Here is a 21045-nt window from a genome sequence, read left to right as displayed (position 1 = left end):
CTATTCCTCAGACTCTCTTGCTAATCAAAAATAATTTTCCAGGAAAGTGAATCTGATCTATAACCTGTTAATGCTTAATACCCTGATGCATTATTGTGTTTCCAGGTCCTTTTTTAACAGGAAAGAATTCACAAAAATTTGCATAGAAGCTGTAATCAGAATGCACAAGAGTGTAAGCCACTGGAGAATGTGCATATGCCTCTTCTGAGGTCAGTCAAAAGAAGGTATGTGTCTGTCACTACAGCAGCTAAATAGTCTTCTGGGCTCTTCAGCACAGATTGTCAAGACTTATAGCTCATAGCATGAAATGTCCTCACTGGAGCTACAGCCAAACTTGTGGAAGGTAGGAGGTTTTAAGTAGTCACATCCACATGCTTTCTGTCTCTGCAGCAGCAGAGCTAGAGGGGAGAAAAGAACCCGTGTGTTTAGCCTCTGAAATCCCACTGGTAAGACGCTTGTCAATTTGTCAATTATCAATTTCATTGTCTGCCTGAGAGAAAATTAATTTGACAGATGCCATCCATTCAAATAGGAAACAGGTCAAAAAGCTTCATTTTGGTTTTCTCAAAACAGAATTTCTTTCTGTACAAAAGGTTTTTTGTGCCTGATTTGGGATGCAGAATTTTTCAAAATCATATTTTCTGCCCAAGGGAATAGGTGTCCATTTTCTGCTCAGCTCTAATTATTAACTCAATAGAAGAAGGGAAAGTAGTAGCTATAGCATTTGATTTCACACAATATGTTACTAAATCTAACCTTGAAAACTTACTGAAATCAGTTTGCATACAAACATTGTTTCACAGCCTGAAAACAGATTGAAGGACTTGAAGCAAAGTGTAACTGTTAATACTAAGCTTCAATTTGAGGGAAGGTGTCTATTAAGGTTATGAAAGGAACATGCATTAATTCTGGAAATCAAGAGGACTGGGTATGTAACTGCCTTCCTCCAATAACCAGGGTCCAATTAATGCATAGGCAGACTAGGTACATGTCTACAACCCTGAGCTCAGGGGGCCCCTGGTCTTCCCTCTGTGGCAGCGGTACAAATGGCCCCATCCACCTCCCTTCCCTCCCCTTCCCTTCCCCTACCCTCTGCTGGCCCTGCTGCCATGGTGGCTGCTGCTTAGCAGTGGCTCTGATCCCTGGCCCCTGCAGGTGGCAGCAGGGAGGGGAGTCTCGACTGGCCTGGAGCCCATGAGTTTGTTTTCCTAGGGCTCACTAAAGGGTTAATCTGGCCTGCCAATTACTTAATGGCACAGTTAACTTTAGAAGTTTGAAGTGACTGGCTTTCTGACTGGGTAGACAGTCAAAAAGGTTAAGCCCCCATTGTCAGCAGCTTGTCTTTCAGTGCAGTTGACTAGTCTTCAGATGAAACTTTTGTCATTCTATCTCCAGGTTCTGGGAACCTATTCTGCATGGGGCCCCACTGCTGATGCACTTTGATTATCCTCCCTGGCTAGGGACAGAAATTCAAAAAGTCTAAGGCTGAATTGATTCAATCTTTGCATGTTAGTCTAACCTGGCTAGGCTAAATCAGTTTTGCAACTGGACAGACATCCCAGAAATGCAGGCACATGCCTGCGGTGACTCAGGACAGAACCGGGGGGGGGGGGGGGGGAGGGTGCTAAAGCAACCCTACATTCCTTCCACTAGCCTAGAAGGAAATTTATACTAGTGTTCATCACCAAATTAAGAAAACAACTGAGGGACATTAACCAGCTACTTGCTGATTCTGCCTGTTGAGTCTACCTGTTGATTCTACACGTCCCATAGCCAGCATGTGGTCTGCTAGCTAATACACAGACACCTCCTAAGCAAGGCAGAGGGGAGAGGGGAAGTCCTGCTTAGCAGGGAGTAGTGAGGGGAGGGGGAAAGCACCCCACAGTCTCTGGAGCTGCAATTAAGGAGCATGGGCAGGGGGCAGCCCTGCTGTGGAGCAGAGAGCTCCACCCAGCTCAAGAGCATGCCAGGAGGCTCAGAGTATCTGGTTTATCTTAAATCAGCAAGGGGTTTGGGACAGACATTGCATAAACCAGTTTGAGACGCATCAGTTAAGTCTGATACTACATTCCACCAAGTTTATCTCAGACCTGTTTCAGCCATTCTCAAACTGGTTTATGTGCACTGAACATCTGTTCTGTAATAGGTTTAAACTTGTGTATGTGTAATGTCTGTCCCTAGCCCTTGTCTTCTGACAAGAATTAGTCAGACTCCCTCAGACCTGAGGGTTCCTACTGGCTAAGTGCAGACAGAAAACAAGCCCAACGCTGAATTGATTCAATTTTTGCAGGTTAGTCTAAGCTGCACTAATTAAATTGAAACAGAAGTGAACAGATATTTACCCTTGATTCAGGAAATTCAGCCACGTGCCTGCAGTGGCTCAGGCCAAAAGCCAGGAAGCACTAGAACATGGCTCTCTGGTATGTAGCCAGCATGGGCTGTGTGTTTGCTTCCTCTTCCTGCTGTTCCTGAAGTCTCTGAGATTTGTAGCCCAAAAATCATAGCAGCAGAACTCTGCAGGGTTGCTCATCACTTCAACTTCCTGCTTCCAGGTGCTTCTGGGACTTGCAGTCCACAACTGCACCCAGCAGTAAGTTTAAGTTGGGGAAGGGCTGTTTAAACCCACTCCCCAGTCCCAGACCCCAGCTGGGGTTTGCCTGGGGGGAGGCAGTCCCTACCCATTGACTGGCTTGCCCCCCCCCACTCTTGTCAGCCAGCTCTCATTGTTACAGCTAAGGTGCAGAGAGGTAGGGCCAGCCCTGCTCTCTGGAGCAGACAGCACAACACAGCCCAGGGCTGCAAAGCATGCTGGGGGACTCTAATTTAACTTGAACCAGGAAGGGGTCTGGGACAGAAGTTTCATAAACTGGTTTGACCCAAATCAGTTAAGTCTGATACTACGTTCAACCAGGTTTATCTTAAACCAGTTTCAGCCATTTTGAAACTGGTTTATGTGCACTAAGCTTCTCTTCTGCTACAGGTTTAAACCAGTTTCTGATCACTTAAACCAGTTTATTTGTAACTTCTGTTCCATAGACGATACATGAGGAGGCAATGGGGGGTGAGTCACATGCCCCACCTGAGAGTGGCCCTCACCGACTGGGGAGTGGGGGGGGGCAACGGGTGGCACCCCCCTGAGATTGTGGGGGTGCCAAGAGAAGCACTGGTGGCACTTCTGGCAATGGCTATTGGCCGCTAAGGGATCCCCCCCACAGTCAGCAATTGGCCACTGGTGCCACCTCACCAGTCCTCCATGTTCTGCCCCTATCCACTAACAACTGTTGTGCTTCCCCCTGACAGCAACACATATAGACTCCTCTTAGTACTCTTTCTCTTCTCTGCAGTCTATAACTTGCACTGTCACAATATAGTAATGCTACCAGATCTGACTTTTTAAGTTTTTTGGGTCTTTCCCTTATATTCTCCACATATCTCTAATAACTCATTTTAGGGGGCTAGTCACAACTCCTTTTTCTTGTTTGTTCTTTCATCCTGTTCTCCAAAAAACAAACAAACAAAAAATCTTTCATCTCACTTTACCTATAGTGAAATTTGTTTTTACTGCTGTCACATATTGCAGAATATCAGTATCACAGTCAGCATCCTACTTCTGACACTACTGCCATGGCTTTGGGCAAGCCAAATCTTAGTATGCATTTGGTCCTTCAGCTATACCCATCAGGTAGCTTCCCTGGCTCCCTGCCTCTCTCTCAAAGGTGAGGAAGTTTGTATGGTTCAAGCACTGTGGGACTGGATCTCATGGAAGTTGCTTCTGCTTTCCAACTGTGTTAATATGACAGGGTAAAGTAGCTTTGGCACATATAAGTGATTTTCCTTGAGAAGCCTTGTGATAGCAGCTGCTTAAAGTGATTCAAAATAAAACAAAAGCATTTATTCACCCCAAGGTACACAACACACAGCAAAAAAAAGGGTAACAAGAAAAAAAAAAGGCTTGTGCATATACTTTCCTTTACCTAATCCTTACATTCTTCTTTGCATGCTTTGATAATCTACATTAAGCCCAGCAATCTCCATCTCCAGGCTGGAAGAAAGAGACTGCACTGCTGCAGTTTACTATATAAGTCTCTATCTCTTAGAAATTCTAGGGTTTCAATCTCCCTTCTTGACTGAGTTAGGATCTTTAAAGTTTTACTATCCCCTTTGATCTTGGGTTCAGTGTGACAGGAATAAACCCAGTTGAATCCAGTTCAGGGTTTATTTCCCCATGGCTCTCTCTCAAACACCTTTCCTAGTTCTCTATGCTATTGCAATTACTTTCCCTTTACTGTTGCTGTTGGTTTCCCAACTATAGCCTATATCAGTGTTCAGCCTCCTGCCCCTGGGCTGGATGTGGTCCAGAGTCATGCCATCCAGCCCAGGGGGTTCTTCACAAATCCAGATATCTGGCAGGAATCCAGATATCTGGCAGGAGAGGGGCAATAGCAGCATTAGTTGCTTCTAGAAACACAGCAATTAATGTTGACACTGCTCCCCCCTCCCCCCCCCCCCCATTTCCAGCCCTGTAGGGAGCCCCATGGTTTGGATGACACAGCCCTGCATACTAGATCACACTGGTACATGGTCTCACATCATGGCTAGGTCTGGCGCACAGGGTCACACCACAGCTGAAGCCAGGATGCAAGGTTGTGCCAGCATGACAGATCATACCCATGGACTAATTCCGCAAGTCAGTTCTGCACATGGGGGAACAAGGGAGGGGGGGACAATTTACGGACTGGCCCCACGCCACTCATCCAGCCCACAGGGCCAGAGGTTGAGCATTACTGGCCTACAGTCAGGAAGGATAATATAAAACATGTAAGCTCAGGTGTCCATAATATGTATCACAAATAATACAATATTTCCCCATTCTCCAGATACCATAAGGGGTTTTCTTATGCATTCAGAAACACACTACATTCAGTAGGAGAAAGAAAGCTGAAAAGCAGCAAAGCCTGAAGACACACACTGGTGACAGTGGACTTGGATCTAGAGTATATTATGGTACTGAAAATGGGCACATAGCTTTGAACTATGAAATATGAATAATATAATGGAATAAGAAATAGCAGTTTCTCTTTGTGCAGCTACTATTTAGCTGACACTATAATATTGTATTCAGTTCTGGCCTTTTCATTACCAGGAAGATATTGAAAAATTGGAAGGAGTGAATAGAAGAGCAATAAAAATGATCAGGGGGCTGGAGGACTCACTAACGAGGAAAAATTAAAAGACTGAAATATATATCGCTTGACTAAGCAACAACTAAGTGGTTGAGGGCAGGATAAAATAACAGTCTACAAATATTTGAAGAGCATAAATATCTAGAACTGAGAGGAATTATTTATTGGTTTTCAGATTAATCTGCAATGTCACAGCTCTCTAAATTACAGATGAAAAACAAAAATATGTAAAACAGTTCCACGGAAATGTAGCCTTTCTTAGTAACATCAACATTCTATATTTGGAAAACTAGTTAAAATTATCTACTAATTTCTGATATTCCATTTATATCATTTTGATGTAACCTTAAGCAATGGGCACCTACTTCTCCAGTGGCGACTGAAAACTTTTCATTGTTATGGGTTGCTAATAGAGCACTGAATAGCATATAGAAAAAACTAAACTGACACTGATTTCACAGCAGGCAAGACCTAAGGTTAATACTTCAATGTGAAATATTATAACCATTTCTTCTCCTTGTACTATATCTAGGATTCATATATTTCCTTTATTTTTTTAGGCATTTCTTGGAACTCTAAACCCATTGGCTTTATTCTGCTTTCGCCTCTGGTACTTTTATGCTACAGTACCATTAACTTCAGTGCAGTTGCTGTTTATTTCCACAGATCTGAGAAGGCAATGAGGCCATATGGCTTCAGTTAAATTCAGTTGAAGTTGTACTGCAAGAACTCGTTTAGAAAATGTAGAGCTCAATTCATTTCTGTTAGTCCAGAAAAATGGCAGGACTTTTGATCCAGCTTGTCTTCTCCTATTCTTAAATTTTATCCTGTTCACCCACAAAAAAAGCCATCAGGCAGCCTTTCATTTTTCAAACAGAGAACTACAAGATACTAAGGCATGCTTTTATTCACTATAAAACTATGGAATATATTTCCATCTGTTGTCAACAGTCTCAGGACTTTTCATGTGGTAACCAGGAGAGTAAAATATTGTTGCTGGGTGTAAAAAATGGACAAAATAATTTTGTGGCCAAAATTTATGGTATTTATGCATGTTCTACCATGGTTAATAGAACTTGTGCTTCAGATTACAAACTGAACATTCAAGGAGTTGAATTGGATCCTCAGATCCCTCCCATTGACAGGAGTGGAATATAATCTAAAACAGCAGAAAGTCTATATTGTCTCTGAAGTATTTGATATTGTCCCTTCCATTGGCAAAATACAGAGCAATATAGACAGATTTTGATCCTTTAGAGCTTGTTTTGCATTTATTATATATGCACAGTATTACAAAATAGTGTGTGTTTTGTTGTGTGTTTTTATCTGAATGATCTCCTATTCCACGAGCAATGCTTGTTCTCCCCTGTATTTTGTTGAGATTTTTTAGAGAGCCACAAAGACAGGGCCACTATTGCAAAGCCAAGTCCTACAAAACTCTATTGAGCACTGTAGTCAATGAGACTATTCAAGGTGGTAATTATTAAGCTCAGCTGTAAGCAACTGGGTCCTAAACATGCATTGTTGTTTAACTAAAATGTGTCATCTGATTTTAGTTGCTAAGGCAATTTAGGCACATGTTCTTTCAATATTGTCAGTAGAGCTTCATCATCATCTTTTCCTCAGCTAAACCAAATTATCCTGAATAATGAATTTGCAAAATTAATAGTAAGTAAGCATGGTTTGTTTTTTAAAATCTTATTTCCACTGGGACCAAAGCACCTTTGGTAAGCAAGATAGATGTTTTCTATATAACCAAAAATTAGAATGCGAAATGTATTTAATTTAATGTGACTGACAAAACTACAGTTAATGTTATGCAAATATACACTGAGTGCCTTTAATATTACAATTAGGATGCAAGACTGGTGGTTGGTTAGTTGCCATGTTCTTGGATTTGGAAAAAAAAATTACTCTAAGTTAAAAAAAACAAACCCATAAATAATTAGTGTTAAACGGTTTTATGGTTTTTATTTATCATTTTTCCATCAATGTTTGTAGGGGGAAATAAAATATGCATTTTATGCTATGATAACCTGCCATGGTTTTCACTGCATATAGTTTCTCACAAGCATATTTATGCAGTTTATTTCTGTTCAGAGTGAAAGATACAGCAAAAATACTGATACTAATTTGAATTAATTATATTTTCTTTCTGCTTCATATGAAAGCATTAAAATTACCTCTAATATAGTACAAAGCTAAAGACAAACTAAAGGTAACTCATTTAAGTTGGAAAACTTGAAATAGATCTTCCTGCATTAGTTATTAAATTAATTATAATTAATATTAGCCCCTAACCAGGACATAAAGAGTATAGTCAATAAGGTTCTATCATTCTTCTACTAAATTTAGTGGGTATTATACCACTGATTTAAATGGGTCCCAAAGATCAGGCTTTTTCCTGTAGACTTTCATTGTTCTGAAAAATATAAATCTGCTATAATGTTCCTGGAATAAAGTGCACGTGGGATTTTGCAATTAATATGATATAAATAGTTTGAAGAAATTAGTTAATATTGTGTGCTGGGTAAACGAGGGTGGTACTCAGATGCATGTTGCGGCAAGCTGACATATAATAATGTCTCTGCATAAAAATGTCTCTCACGTGCAATAATGTCTCTATATATTTTTTCATATTAAGTGAGCACAGATTATGAACACAATCATCTTTTTGCCTAGAACACTCTTAGACCCTGATTTCGCACTCATAGTTAAGAATTAAGAAAATGGAAACTAGCTCACTGATCCTCATTCACACAGCTTTGTTGGAAGAACAAACTTTCCACAACTGATGGAAGGTGGACCTTGTATAATGTCTCCTCAAGTGGTAAAGTTTGAAAAGGAGCCTTTAGAGCTAAAAGCATGAATGTCACTGTTCATGTTAAAGACACAACTGTCTTAGTTGTGTCTTAACAAACTCATTTCCTGAGAGATGCTTTAATGGGTCACACTTGTGGCAGGGGACTGGGAACAGAAGTTACACATAAACTGGTTTAAGTGATCAGAAACTGATTTAAACCTGTAACAGTACAGAAGCTCAGTGCACATAAACGAGTTTTGAAATGGCTGAAACTGGTTTAAGATAAACCTGGTTGAATGTAGTATCAGACTTAACTGATTTGGGTCAAACCAGTTTATGAAACTTCTGTCTCAGACCCCTTCCTGGTTCAAGTTAAATCAGTGTTCCGCAGCATGCTCTGCAGCCCTGTGCTGTGCTGTCTGCTCCAGAGAACAGGGCTGGCCCTGCCCCTCTGCACCCTAACTGTCACAGTGAGGGTTGGCTGACATGAGGGGGGGTGGGCAAGCCTAGCTGGGGATGCAACCCAATCAATGCAGGGAACTGCCCCCCCTCCCCCCCGACAAACCCTGGATTGGGTCTGGGGCTAGGGAGGGGGGTTAAAGACCCCTTCCCCCACTCAAATTTACTGCTGGCTACAACTATGAAATACAAATCCCAGAGGCACCTGGAAGCAGGAAGAGGAACCGATGAGCAACCCTGCAGAGACCTGCTGCTGTAAGTCTGGAGTGCAAATCCCAGAGACCTCAGGGGCACCCAGAAGAGGAAGTGAACACACAGCCAGACAGCCATGCTCTAGTGTGTCCCCCCCAGCTTCTGGTTTGAGTCGCTGAAAGCATGTAGCTGCATGTCCTGAATCAAAGGTAAGTGTCTGTTCACTTCTATTTCAATTTAATCTCTGCAACCTAGACTAACCTGAAAAGACTGAATTGATTCAGCCTTGGGCTTTTTGACTGTCTGGACTTAGGTGGGATGTTCAAGTATAACACAGTTCAGCTCTACAGCCCCCAGTGGGATTTTTCAACAAGGTCACCAATATGTTTAATTTCACTTAGCTGTGAACAGAAAGGGTACCTGATGGAGCAAAGCAGCCCTCCTTTCCTTCCACAGCATGTAGCTGAGGGGGGCATGGTCAAGCTCCCGCAGGAGCTCAGATTAGCCCAGCAGGGAATTGATAACAGTGTTTATCACCTAATTAAGAAAACAACAGAGGGACATTACCAGCTACTTGTTGATTCTACCTGTTGATTCAGCAGGGACTGTAGCCAGCATGTGGTCTGCTAGCTCATACACAGATACCTCTGCAACAAGACAGAGGGGAGGGGGGGATTCCTGCTTAGCAGGGAGTGGCGAGGGGAGAGGGGGAGCAGCCTGCAGTTTCTGGAGCTGCGGCCAGGGAGCAGATGGGAGGGGCCACTCCTGCTGTGGAGCAGAAAGCCCTGCCCAGCCCTGAGAGCATGCCAGGATGTTGGGGGTGTCTGGTTTATCTTAAAATAGCAAGGGGACTGGGACAGACATTCCATAAACTGGTTTGAGCCAAATCAATTAAGTCTGATACTACATTCAATCAGGTTTATCTCAAACCGGTTTCAGCCATTCTCAAACTGGTTTATGTGCACTGAACATCTGTTCTGTTACAGGTTTAAAACCAGTTCCCAATCATTTAAACTGATGTATGTGTAATGTCTGCCTCTAGCCAACTGAAGAAAGTTGATACTGAAAAATACACATACACACAAGAATACATTTTGCACTGATTGGATTTTCACCTCAGTAACTATTCTGTCAAGTGTCTACACAAAAAGAGCAAAGGAGAGAGGGGTGACAAGGAGACAGGGGTGATATTTAACAACCAGAGAAGCAGGGTATAGAAGAGACATGGCAATAGCATCTCATTGAAAGTAACAGCATGTAGCAGAGCAAGAGGCCTGGCAGCACTTCATGGTTGCAAAGAAGGAAAAACACTAAATACCTGGAACAAAAACCTGATGGGTATGTAGATAGACATTTCTGTCAAACACTTCAGGAAGATTAGGTAAGTGATGCCAAAGTAAAGGAAAAGACTGCACAAAAAATGCACTCTGCTAGGAAATTGGAAAAAGAATAAGGTTTAGCTAGGCATATGTTTCAGTTATCATGTTGTAAATGTCTTGAAGTTATTGACTTTCATTGAAGTCAGTCAAAAGAGTCCTGCTGCCTTCAGTGGGCTTTGAATAAGACCTGTAACTTGGCAGTGGTATGGAGGTCAAAGAAGCCTAAACATAGGGGTTTCAAGCTGATGTGGAACACAAATGTAGGAATAAAAATGGAGGAACGCAATGGAAAGTTTAAAATGATGCTGGATTTGTATTCTTATGTTAAGATACAAAAAACGGGACTTCATGATATGCCAGAATCAGTGTCCATTGCAATAAATAATATCTCACTGTTCCTTTGTACTCCTCTCTCAGCCTGTCTGAATACATCTGTTGTTTCTTGTCTTTTTGTTCTCTATACAACTGGGTCATCATCCATGATTAGGACTCCCAGGCACTATGATGGTTCAAATAATAAATACAAATAATAATTGTCTGTTTGTGGGTTCTGTGGGGTCTGTTTTAGATGTCAACCCTATGACTTTTAGAAAAGGGTAGGATGGAGGTAAAACTAGATAATGAGGGATAGTCAAGGACAGGGGGTAAAGAACTATAAACAAGCTCAGCAGATGAAAATGAGAAGAAATGATAAAAAACAGCTAAAAAGGAAGCTGAAACAGAATGAGCTTGACTGACATTAAAATTATAAATCTGCCCATGCCCTCATATATATATAAAAAAAAAAAAAAAAAAAGCTTTTTCTGATAACCAGCCAAGCATGCAGGAGACTTGCAGCTACAGATTATTGCAAAATTAGCTTTTACTTTTCTGTGTTGCTTGAGATTCTCATAAAACACAGCTTAAAATAATGCCGAAAAGAAATGCTGAGAATTGTGTTGCAGGTCGACTGTGCTAGCTAATCAAAATGCAGCACTGCTATTATAGGATTATCTCAGCAGTATCATTGTGTCATTGGATAAAAGGCCAAGATGAGAACAATTTAACTTACTGGTGATGCCATTTCCCGTGCCAGCCTATCTGGTACACAATGCGTCATGCTAAAGATCAGTGCTCTACCTTGTATGAAATAATCCAAATGCCCATTTTCTGGTTCAGTTTCTGTCCCCACTTTAACTGTCTCCTTTCACCTATGCCTTCCACCCTCTAATAATCAAACAAGGTCTATTTGTCTCTAGAGTGCTAGAGAGAAAGGAAGAAGTCTTCCTCTGAAAAAGTACAAACACATTCTGCACAGAGAGATAATTTCCTATCGCATACCTTACAGACACAACCGAACCCTTCAGGAGCATTGAGGAAACTGGGCCACAATCCATCACACTGATTTATGAAATCAAGGTACTTAGAAATAAGCTAAATCAACTGCAAGAAAGGTGCTGACCTTTGAATTTCTTAGATCTCACAGATCTCTCCATAGCCATGACTTTATATATGCTGGAATATCTCTCAAGAATTTAGAGATATTTTACCTTTCATTTGTTTAAAGGGGTGAAGCACTTGTGCACTGTCATTGACAGGGATGATGGTTTCCCAGTTTGCTTAAGGGGCCATGTGTTACCACTTTGTAGTTGATGAAGCAATAATATTTTTGAGAAAAAAATGTCAGAAGTCCAACAGAGCTGTTTTAAGAATCTGAAAGATACCTTGTAGTGAATACCCAAAGCAATAGTGTTTGTTTACAGAAACTGGGGGAGGGGGTAAGCAAAAATATAAGTATCTCTATATTCTCCTCCACCTGAGTTTCAGATTACCGTGCTCTCTCTCTCATGCTATCTAAAAAAGAAACACCCTAAAAAACAAACCCTGCTGACTAACAGGAATATTTTGAGCAAGAACACTAAAACATTTGTGTGCACAGATGTTACTGGGCATAATTGTGTATTTTCTTCAAGTTTTAAAGACTCATGTCAGAATTTGGCTCAAAGTATCAATTAAAAAAATTAGAATGGTAGGTGGAAAGCCAGTTTCTAACTATACTTGTATTCACTGGGCTCTTGGCTTTTTTACAATATTTTCTTCTGGGCTAGGGACAGAAGTTACAAACCAGTTTAAGTGATCAGAAACTGGTTTAAACCTGTAACAGAACAGAAGCTCAGTACACACAAACCCATTTCAAAATGGCTGTAACTGGTTTACGATAAACCTGGCTGAATGTAGTATCAGACTTACTAATGTGAGTCAAACCAGTTAACGAAACTTCTGTCCCAGACCCTTTCCTGGTTTAAGTTAAATCACAGTCCCCCAACATCCTGGCATGTTTTACAGCTCTGGGCTGGGCTGGGCTGGGCTGTGCTGTCCACTCCAGAGAGCAGAGTTGGCCCCAGAGCTGGAGCAATGAGAAGGGGGTGCGGGGGGGCAAGCCCAGCTAGGGATGCAGCCCAATCTGGAGGGGGGGGGGACTGCCCCCCCCAGGCAAACTCTGGCTGGGGTCTAGGGCCAGGGTGGGGGGTTAAATACCCATTCCCCTGCTCAAACTTAGTGTTCACTGTGACTGTGGACTATAAATCCCAGAGACACGTAGAAGCAGGAAGAGATAAGCAACCCTGCAGAGCCCTGCTGCTGTGATTTTTGGACTGCAAATCCCAGAGACCTCAAAGGCAGCAGGAAGAGGAAGCAAACACACAGCCCATGCTGGCTACATACCAGAGAGCCATGCTCCAGCACCCCCCAGCTTCTGGTCTGAGGCACTGCAGGCACGTGGCTGCATTTCCTGAATCAAAGGTAAATGTCTGTTCACTTCTGTTTCAATTAAACTCTAAATCTTAGACTAATCTGCAAAGACTGAATCAATTCAGCTTCAGGCTTTTTGACTGTTTGTACTTAGCCCTAATGAAGGATCCTTAATCATTCAGCAACTGATGCCTCATTACATTTGACTCAATTAAAATGAAAATGTAATATTTTCAAAAATGACCACCACTTTAAGGTGTCTTAAATTGAGCATTGCCAAGCTAGGTCAACCAAACTCATCAGCCATTTCTCAAAATGATAACCAATAAACTTAGGATTCTGTTTCCATACATGTGTGTACCATGTCTTATACGTTTGCATTACATTATAAATAATGTCCTTGAATGTTTTTCTATTCCTTCAATACAGGGCCAAATCCAGACAAGTGGATCCAGAGGAGTGACACTGCTACACTCCCCTTTCAGAATGGACCATGCTACAAGAGCCTCTGGGGACTTTTTCAAGTCCTTACAGCACATAAGAATAGCCCCACTACTGTCCCCTCCCCCACCCAAAACTTCCCCTTCCTTTTCAAAAGGCATATTCTGTCCCTTCCCATTTTCCCCTCTTTCACCTGTCACTGCTGCTTTCTCACTGTCCTAAGGCAGGGCCAGCTTCAAAGCTGCTCTTGCCTTCTCCCACGATGCCACATAGGGGCTGGCCTTGGCTGAGTCCCTTCGCCCTGCACCTGTTCCTTGGGGACTAGGCCCACCATCCCACTCATTGCTCCTGTCGCTGTTCCTAGGACAGCATCCAACCTGGTTCTTGACTGGATTTTAACATTAGTAATAACAGCAACGACAATAATAACACCCCTCTTTATGCATCTTGGGCAATATTTAAGGAGTGCCTCCAATATGTCCTTTCAATTTTAAGTTATTACAAAGAAACATTAAGAAGCATTTATTATGCAAGCAAGATGGTAGAATCTAGTATATGATGAGTTCTAATTTTAATTCTATATCATTTAATGGCCTGGTCTTGGGTAAGTCATTTATACCATTTTTTCCCTAAAACTAATTCATACCAGCTTACCTCACAAGGCTTACCTCAACGTTTAGTTCAAAACACACCATTTAATATGACAAGTACCTAGGAAAGAATAAGTAACCTCTGGAGTCAAATCCAAAGGAATTATGTTTTCTTTTTGTTCACTGAAACCTCTCTTTCTTTGCAACCTTAAGATCTTAATGAGTTTTTATTGAAAATTAGTTGATTTCGGTGAATAAACTGCATTGGAACTGGAGTTGGGTGCCACTAACTTCATTATCTCTACTTCTGGGGTCTTTTGGAATCCTGATGTTGGCTTCGATCTGAATTTTGCAGCTGCTGTCTGCCTCCAGATAAGACCTAATGAAATCAGTGAAGCCAGAAACCAGGCTGTCAAACAATAGTCTCACATTAGATCATAATCTTTCGTTCCCTTTTTGATTTATTTGTGTGTTTGTTGGTGTAAAAATGGAAAAGAAACAAAAAGAAAGAGCTTGTGCCTGAATGAGAGGTGGCATTGTTGAAACACCTCAAAATACTCCTGAGAAACTGAAATCTGTATCAACATCCTTTTACAAATATTACATTACGGGAACATTATGTTTGCATGGTTAAGCAACCCAAGAAGCATCAGAAATTCCCCAGGTATGTTTACACATACAACTTTAACTCTTTCCCCTTCTGTCTATGCCTTTCCATATAGACTTTAATTACATGATCACATACCAGTTCTTAACTGCTACAATATAATTGCATTCAATGTTTCTACAAGTTTAGATACATGTAGAAGCAATGAGACCTGTGACCTACTATTTGTATGCCAAACATACCATTGAAGTAATTTAATTCATTTATATGGAAAAGACATAGTAAGGCAGGTTTTACACAACATGCTTCAGAGCAATAGTAAACATTTGCCAACAAATTGTAGGTTCTAGTTAAATTAGATTCAGAAGTTACTGTTTCACTCCCTAAATGGCATCACTAGAAGATAACAGTGTGTGTGTGTGTGTGTGTGTGTGTGAGTGAGAATATATATAGCTCAGTATTTAGCTGCCACTTCTTCTGCCTTTGCCTAACATGCTGTACTGATAAATAGAAAGAAAATTTCTGAATGAATTAGGGGCTTTTCAGAGGAACAGGGCATTACATAGGGTTAAGCTGTAAACTGTTCAAATGTGTACCCTGGAGAGAAGGAAAACTACATCATTCTCCTTTAATTCCTGTTAGCTTTACACTGATATAACTCCATCTATAATAGAAAATTTAGTCCTGATTTACTAATGTGAAAGCACAATAATCTGAATCACTAAAACAATAGAAGTACCTTAATGATACAAGAATTGAATATTACATAATACTTTACCCATGTCTGTAAGTTTAATAGAATAGTATGAAGTAATATAATTGGAAAAAATGTATGGCTGAAATACTGGTTTCATTGTGGCCAATGGGAATTGTGATACAGACTTCAGCAAGCCAGGATTTTACCCTTATGCTCAACCTATATGATGCATCAAAATTCATATACAGAAGAGGACAAAGTTAATGTTGAGTATGCATTTAACCTTGGCTTTTCATGACTTTGGAGTGATTTACTGTGCAGCACTAACATCCTCCTAACATTGCTTTTATTATTGGAATTGCCTCTGGCTTTTTAAATAAAATGAAAAATACTACTCCATAATGCAGCTCTATTTGTCTAAGCATTATTGGAAGCTTAATCTTACACACCTTGAAATCTGTAAGATAGTTCCTGGTCTTCTGCATTTACTTCTAGACTGTCACTTTACAATACATCCTGAGTAAGGGGCACTATGTTACACAAATAGCAGCTACAAACAAGGTGGTGAGAACATAGTTCCAGTTCTGAGAATATATTCTTCACAGAAACTAGTGTTCTTTTTGGAGGACAGCCTTATTCAATGTACAACTACAGTATATAACAAATTATGAAGCTAAATTTGCCACATGTAAATAATGTAGCACTGTGAGATACACTGACTACTACAGTAAGAACTCCATATAGAATGTTCTCAGCAAATGCAGTGTGATAACAGCACTGAATCAAATCCAAGTTTCACAATAATATCCACAGAAACTTCTTATCCAACCCAAATTTCAATTTTCTACCACTAGCTGCAAAAATGGCTGAATAATTTCAAGTTAAACATTTAAATACAGAATAATGTTAGCCCCCAAAGTGAACTTTTAAATAACCCATAACATTAATAATATTTGAATGGAAACGATTATGCAATTAACTATAGTCAGCATGAAAGATCCTTCTATAATATGGAATAACTGGAATCCAATCATCACATCTCCCCTCATCCTCCTCCTTTAAGAGCTCAGCTATGTAAAGTGCTAAGCAATTAAACATGTAGATACTGTTAAACATATTAGCAGGTTCTCCTGTGACTTCACTGGGGTTATTCATGGGCCTAAAGCAACCTGAAGCATCAAGCTTCCGTTCTACAAACACCTACAGTATGAAGAACCTTGACATGAACAGGACTGACCACATCAGCAAAATCCCTCATATTCTTAAGTAGTTGCATCAATGAGTTCCAAATCATTTTCCCTGGAACCTGTTACTTGTACATTATAGTATAAAACATATAAATTTTTTTTGCCAAAAATAATCACATTCTTGCAAGCTGTTAGGCTCCTAAAATTTAGCCAAAAAACAAACTACTCATATTAATTTGTATTAATTGGTATTTCTCTAATTTAGACAAAAAACTAACTACTTTTATTAATTTGTATTAATTGGTACTTCTCAATAAGGAACACATTGGAAAACAAGTATTTTTTCAGTAAAACAGTATAAGCAGTAATAAACAATCTAAGCATTTATTTGTAGGGTTACCAATGGAACCATATCGCATGCCAGCACAAAACAGTGAATCAGCTTAAGCTGTGGATACTTGCCACTGAAGGGGCCTATAAAGGAGACTTTTGAGACACCCTGATATGGAGCTCTCTTTGTATTGGTGCCCACCGTAGTATAGGTGCAACCTGAGGGCCATCTTACAGTATGCTGGCCAGGGTGCCAGCATGCCAGGCAGAGAATATCAGAGCACAGTAATAGTTCATAATACAGAAACACATCTTTCTTGTAGTCACTAGCCTATTTCCTTCTGCTTGAGTCTTACACCTCTTGACATTAGTGATGCAGAAATAGATATTTAGACTGTAAGCAATGAGAAACAAGGACTTGGTTTTTATTAATTACATTTCCCTTTCACTTTTTATAAAGAACTATGTAAAGTTATGTTGCCCTATAGGTATGTGCTAACATATATTATTTATAATAGTGATCTTTATCTTTATTATTAATTACTAGATATATTAAATTCAATACTGTTAGGCACTGATGATCTCATTTCTTTTTAGAAATGATAACTAAAATATATAGCTCTTACAATCTGCATAAAGAATCAAGTATATAGTGTGTTAGTACAGCAAGGTGATCCACAATTCTTGTATTTAATAAATAAAAATACAAGTGCACGCTTTGCCCCTTCCTGGCTTACTTCGGCCAAAGTCATAAAATAGCAATTCAAATTCACAAGTCACAGCACATACTTGCATTTGAAAAACAAGCATCTGCACCTTTCAAATGTTGATCAAATCCCCTACCTTTCCTACATAGAGAGGGTCTGTACCCATGTATTCCTCCAGCACAAAGAACTGATTCCACACCCAGCTGCGCTTGGTTCTCGGCCTCCCTGATTGAAAGTAGGGCTTTGACCTGGACCTTGAAAGTTCTGCTTGATTCATCCCAGAAAGACACAGGAAAAGAGCTATTATCTGCAAAAAATGGCAGAACTCCACTCTGCCCAACTTCATCTTTTCTTTTTTCCCTGTGTAAGAAAAAACCTTGACAAGAAAACAGGCACAATTCCAGTTGGCTCAGTAGCTCTAGCCTCTGGCAGGGTGTCAGCTGGGAGTCCAGAGATAATAATTTGTAGAGTGTTCGATTGGAAGAGGTCACCACTGCTGAATAGCCTTCACCAGAGAAATGGTATAATAGGTACCTATCAGGAAAAAGACAAGAACTTGTTGTCAGAAAGTTAAAAAAAACCCAAATATCCTTAGCAGCTTTCAGATAGCGCATATCTCTTAGCTCTTAAAATAACTTTTCTTAGTAGTAGTAGTAAAATTGAGCATATACAATAATTCTTTGACATTCTAGATTGTCTTCCTTTGATTATTTTAATAGGCCCTACAGATCTGTCTTTATAATCATGAAGTCAGATTTGTCTCGAATGTTCTCTTGATTTGTTCAGCTTTCCCAACACAAAATATTCAGCCTAGTCTCTTTCTCCCTCCAACTGTTTCATGTTTACTAACTTGATTTTTTTCTTTCCTCAGTTAATTTTACTTATCATTATTAGGACGTAAGAGCAAATCAACAACAAACAGGGATTTATACCAATGGAAAGGACATATGCTCAATTGAATCTCTTCCATGTAATAGAAATGTGAAATTAAGTAGTGTAAAGTGAATCAGAACAATTTGATTGATTCTAAGTATATCAGATGTTTTGATATGTTCTGATCTGAACCTGATCAGATAAAAAGCCCAAGAGTTTCCATGTTCATTTTTTTTCACATTTCAAAACCAAATGTCAGGCATGATATGAAGTGTGTTAGACTAGAGTATGCGTATATCTGCCGAAAAGTCAGAAAATAATTTGATTTTATATGTTCAAGACAATGTTGGTAGGAGCCTGAGTGAATCTTCAGTAATAACAGACAGTTACTGTCTTGTTGTGTACCTTCTCTTTTTCACTTTCAAAATTCTTATTTAGAAGTTTGTACAATTTAAGATAAATGATTCCAACAAAATCCCTCAAAATATTATTTTAAACATTTTAAGATACTCTGCCTTGGTGCTATCAGAACAGATATAGTGTTTTGGATTTTGTAAAGATGTTTAGTCTCCCATTTCTTTTAAAAATATGCAATTGTTTGAGACAGGGTGATGAGTGGGCCTTATGAGAGATCATGTATGCATGAATTCTATGTAAGGAACCCCTCCTGCAGTAAAGCTTACTCTTTGTTATCATACCAAGAACTGAGACAAGGTACCTTAAGAAAGTGTCAAATAAAAAAGTGGAGATAAAAATGAATTACAAAGTACTTAGAGACAATACGACTTGGAAGAAATAAGACTTAACTTTGTATATGCGTTATTAAAATGAATGGACTAGCTATTGTATTGTTCATACAGAAAATGCTTTAAATTTCATATGCTACTAGCCATCTTTATTAAAACTGAGTGAAATACCATTTCTGGTAGTTCTTGGAAGCTTTTTGTTGTGTAATTTCTATATATCACTCTGCCAAAGGTATCTAGAGGGTGAAACAAAACAAATAAAAAGCTCTTCTGATTACAGGCTTCATTTAATGCCTTTTTATAGTAATCCCCTCTGTGGTATTGCTTTGCAGCAGAAAGGCTCTGCTTAAATACTGATGGGATAAACCAAAAACCCACTGAGTGTGTTCACTAAGCAGCAGCAATTTGAAAGCCTTCCTATATAAAAAGCCATTGCCCAGCTGAAAGCAAAGTGAAGAAAAGTAGCAAATTCTTACATAATGGCCATGATTTTTAAAACGCTACAATTCCAAAGCGCTTCTGGAACATGGATCAAAATTCCCTCCATAGAGATTAACAATAAATTTGGCAATTTCTGATGACATACTAGGGTACGGTATATATATTTAAATGTATATAAATATTTTTATATATTTAATTGTTATTCCTGAAAAGCCATAGCTCAAGTTTACTGTATGTTTTGAATTGAGATGTAGGCTGATAAAAAAAAATATAACTACAGAAAAAACAAAACAACAGATGAAGCTGTTTTTTTACTGAGTGACAACCTCCCCACATCATCCTTCATTTTCACGTAAGCAATGGTTCTCTGGAGAATTAGAGAAGAGTTTGTGCGCGCCCCCTTTAGGTGCCTTAACATCTCTGTTACACCACGTTAGTTAAAAGGCATGTGATATTGATAAACCGTCAGTTTATTTCAAAGAAGCAGCTGCTGTTATTTAACACAGATAAAAATATGAAAGGGATTTTTATAAGAAAGGTCAGTAAAACATTTACAATGTGTTAAAGTTTCTCCACTAAGCACCTTGAAATGTCTTGCTCTGAGCAGACATTTAGAACTTGGAATTGCTGTAACCTTTATCTGGGACAATATTTTCTGATGTCCTTCCTTTTACACATGAAGGAAAGTATGAAAACTTCCATATGAATTGTCATGGTCCCTAACTACATGCTACAAAACAGAACTAAAAAACACGCCCAAAATACCATCCAAAACACGGCCCATATGCTAAGCAGCACAACCTGATGAAGGGCAGAAAACTTGTGCCCTTTGGAAGGAATCATTGCTATTTACCCATTCTCAAATAATGTTATCACAATGTCTTAATATTCCAATTATTTTTATTCTGTTAAGTGCCAACACACTCTTTTTTTCCCAAATGGATTGCTAACTCCCTTTACTCATAATAGATGTTATTTTAGCAGAACTAATTCTCTAGATTTTTTTTTTTTTTTTGTCCTTTCAGGATGCTTAATATTTCAGTGTGATAATTCCTAAAAAGAAGAAATCGATGTCTAGGGTGTAATAATCTCAGCTTTCTTGCAGAACAGAAATCATTCATTAAAATGTAATTGATAATATGTCTCATTCTTATGTATGATTATATGTACAGTACTGTATATGGCTAAGTAGGTACAGGAGTTCAAAAAAGCCCAAGGCAACATCAATCAAGCTTATATGGGTTTTTGTAGTGACATGGGTTAGATTGGGAGCTAACAAAACACGTTTCCTCCCCTGGTTGTGGGGTGAGTGGGCACGCAGACTTGTCTGTACTGGCTAAAGCCAGCAGGTTGGGAGCACTCCTGCACCCTGCTCAGCAGGCCCTATGGCTCCTCTGGGCTGTTAGAAACTGCTGAGCACAGCCGAGTATATGGGTCAACCCTGACTGGCTGCCAGACACAAGTGAACACGCCCCGCAACCCTCTGCCATCACTGCAGATTCTGCCCTATGCCAAGCCCTAAGCTTCTAGAAAGGCTCCAAAGTAGGTCACCATGGCAGGCCCCCCGCTGCCACCAGTCAGACTGCCAGATTTGTCATGATGACCTGTTCTGGGGATCTCCTGATAACCTAGGACTGGACACAGGGGAGGGTCCACGGTGATGGCAGGGGGTTGGAAGTG

The 21045-nt window shown here is 39.8% G+C and overlaps 1 protein-coding gene across 4 annotated transcripts in view; it reads right to left on the bottom strand.

Moving 5' to 3' along the window:
- The window catches only part of LOC102571468 (cadherin-7), a 124295-nt gene that overhangs the window by 94611 nt on the left and 8639 nt on the right, over positions 1 to 21045 (bottom strand). For all 4 annotated transcript variants that reach the window (XM_019490613.2, XM_019490612.2, XM_006259038.3 and 1 more), the window contains one exon: positions 17442 to 17839. In XM_019490613.2, coding sequence (XP_019346158.1) covers positions 17442 to 17651 — 210 coding nt within the window. In that variant the 5' untranslated portion in view covers positions 17652 to 17839. The remainder of the gene's footprint in view (positions 1 to 17441; positions 17840 to 21045) is intronic.

The sequence above is a fragment of the Alligator mississippiensis genome, chromosome 3 (assembly GCF_030867095.1).
Source record: "Alligator mississippiensis isolate rAllMis1 chromosome 3, rAllMis1, whole genome shotgun sequence".
In the NCBI taxonomy this organism is placed as follows: Eukaryota; Metazoa; Chordata; order Crocodylia; family Alligatoridae; genus Alligator; species Alligator mississippiensis.
Note: the sequence above shows the minus strand (reverse complement) of the source record. Positions and strands in the feature narration are given on the sequence as shown.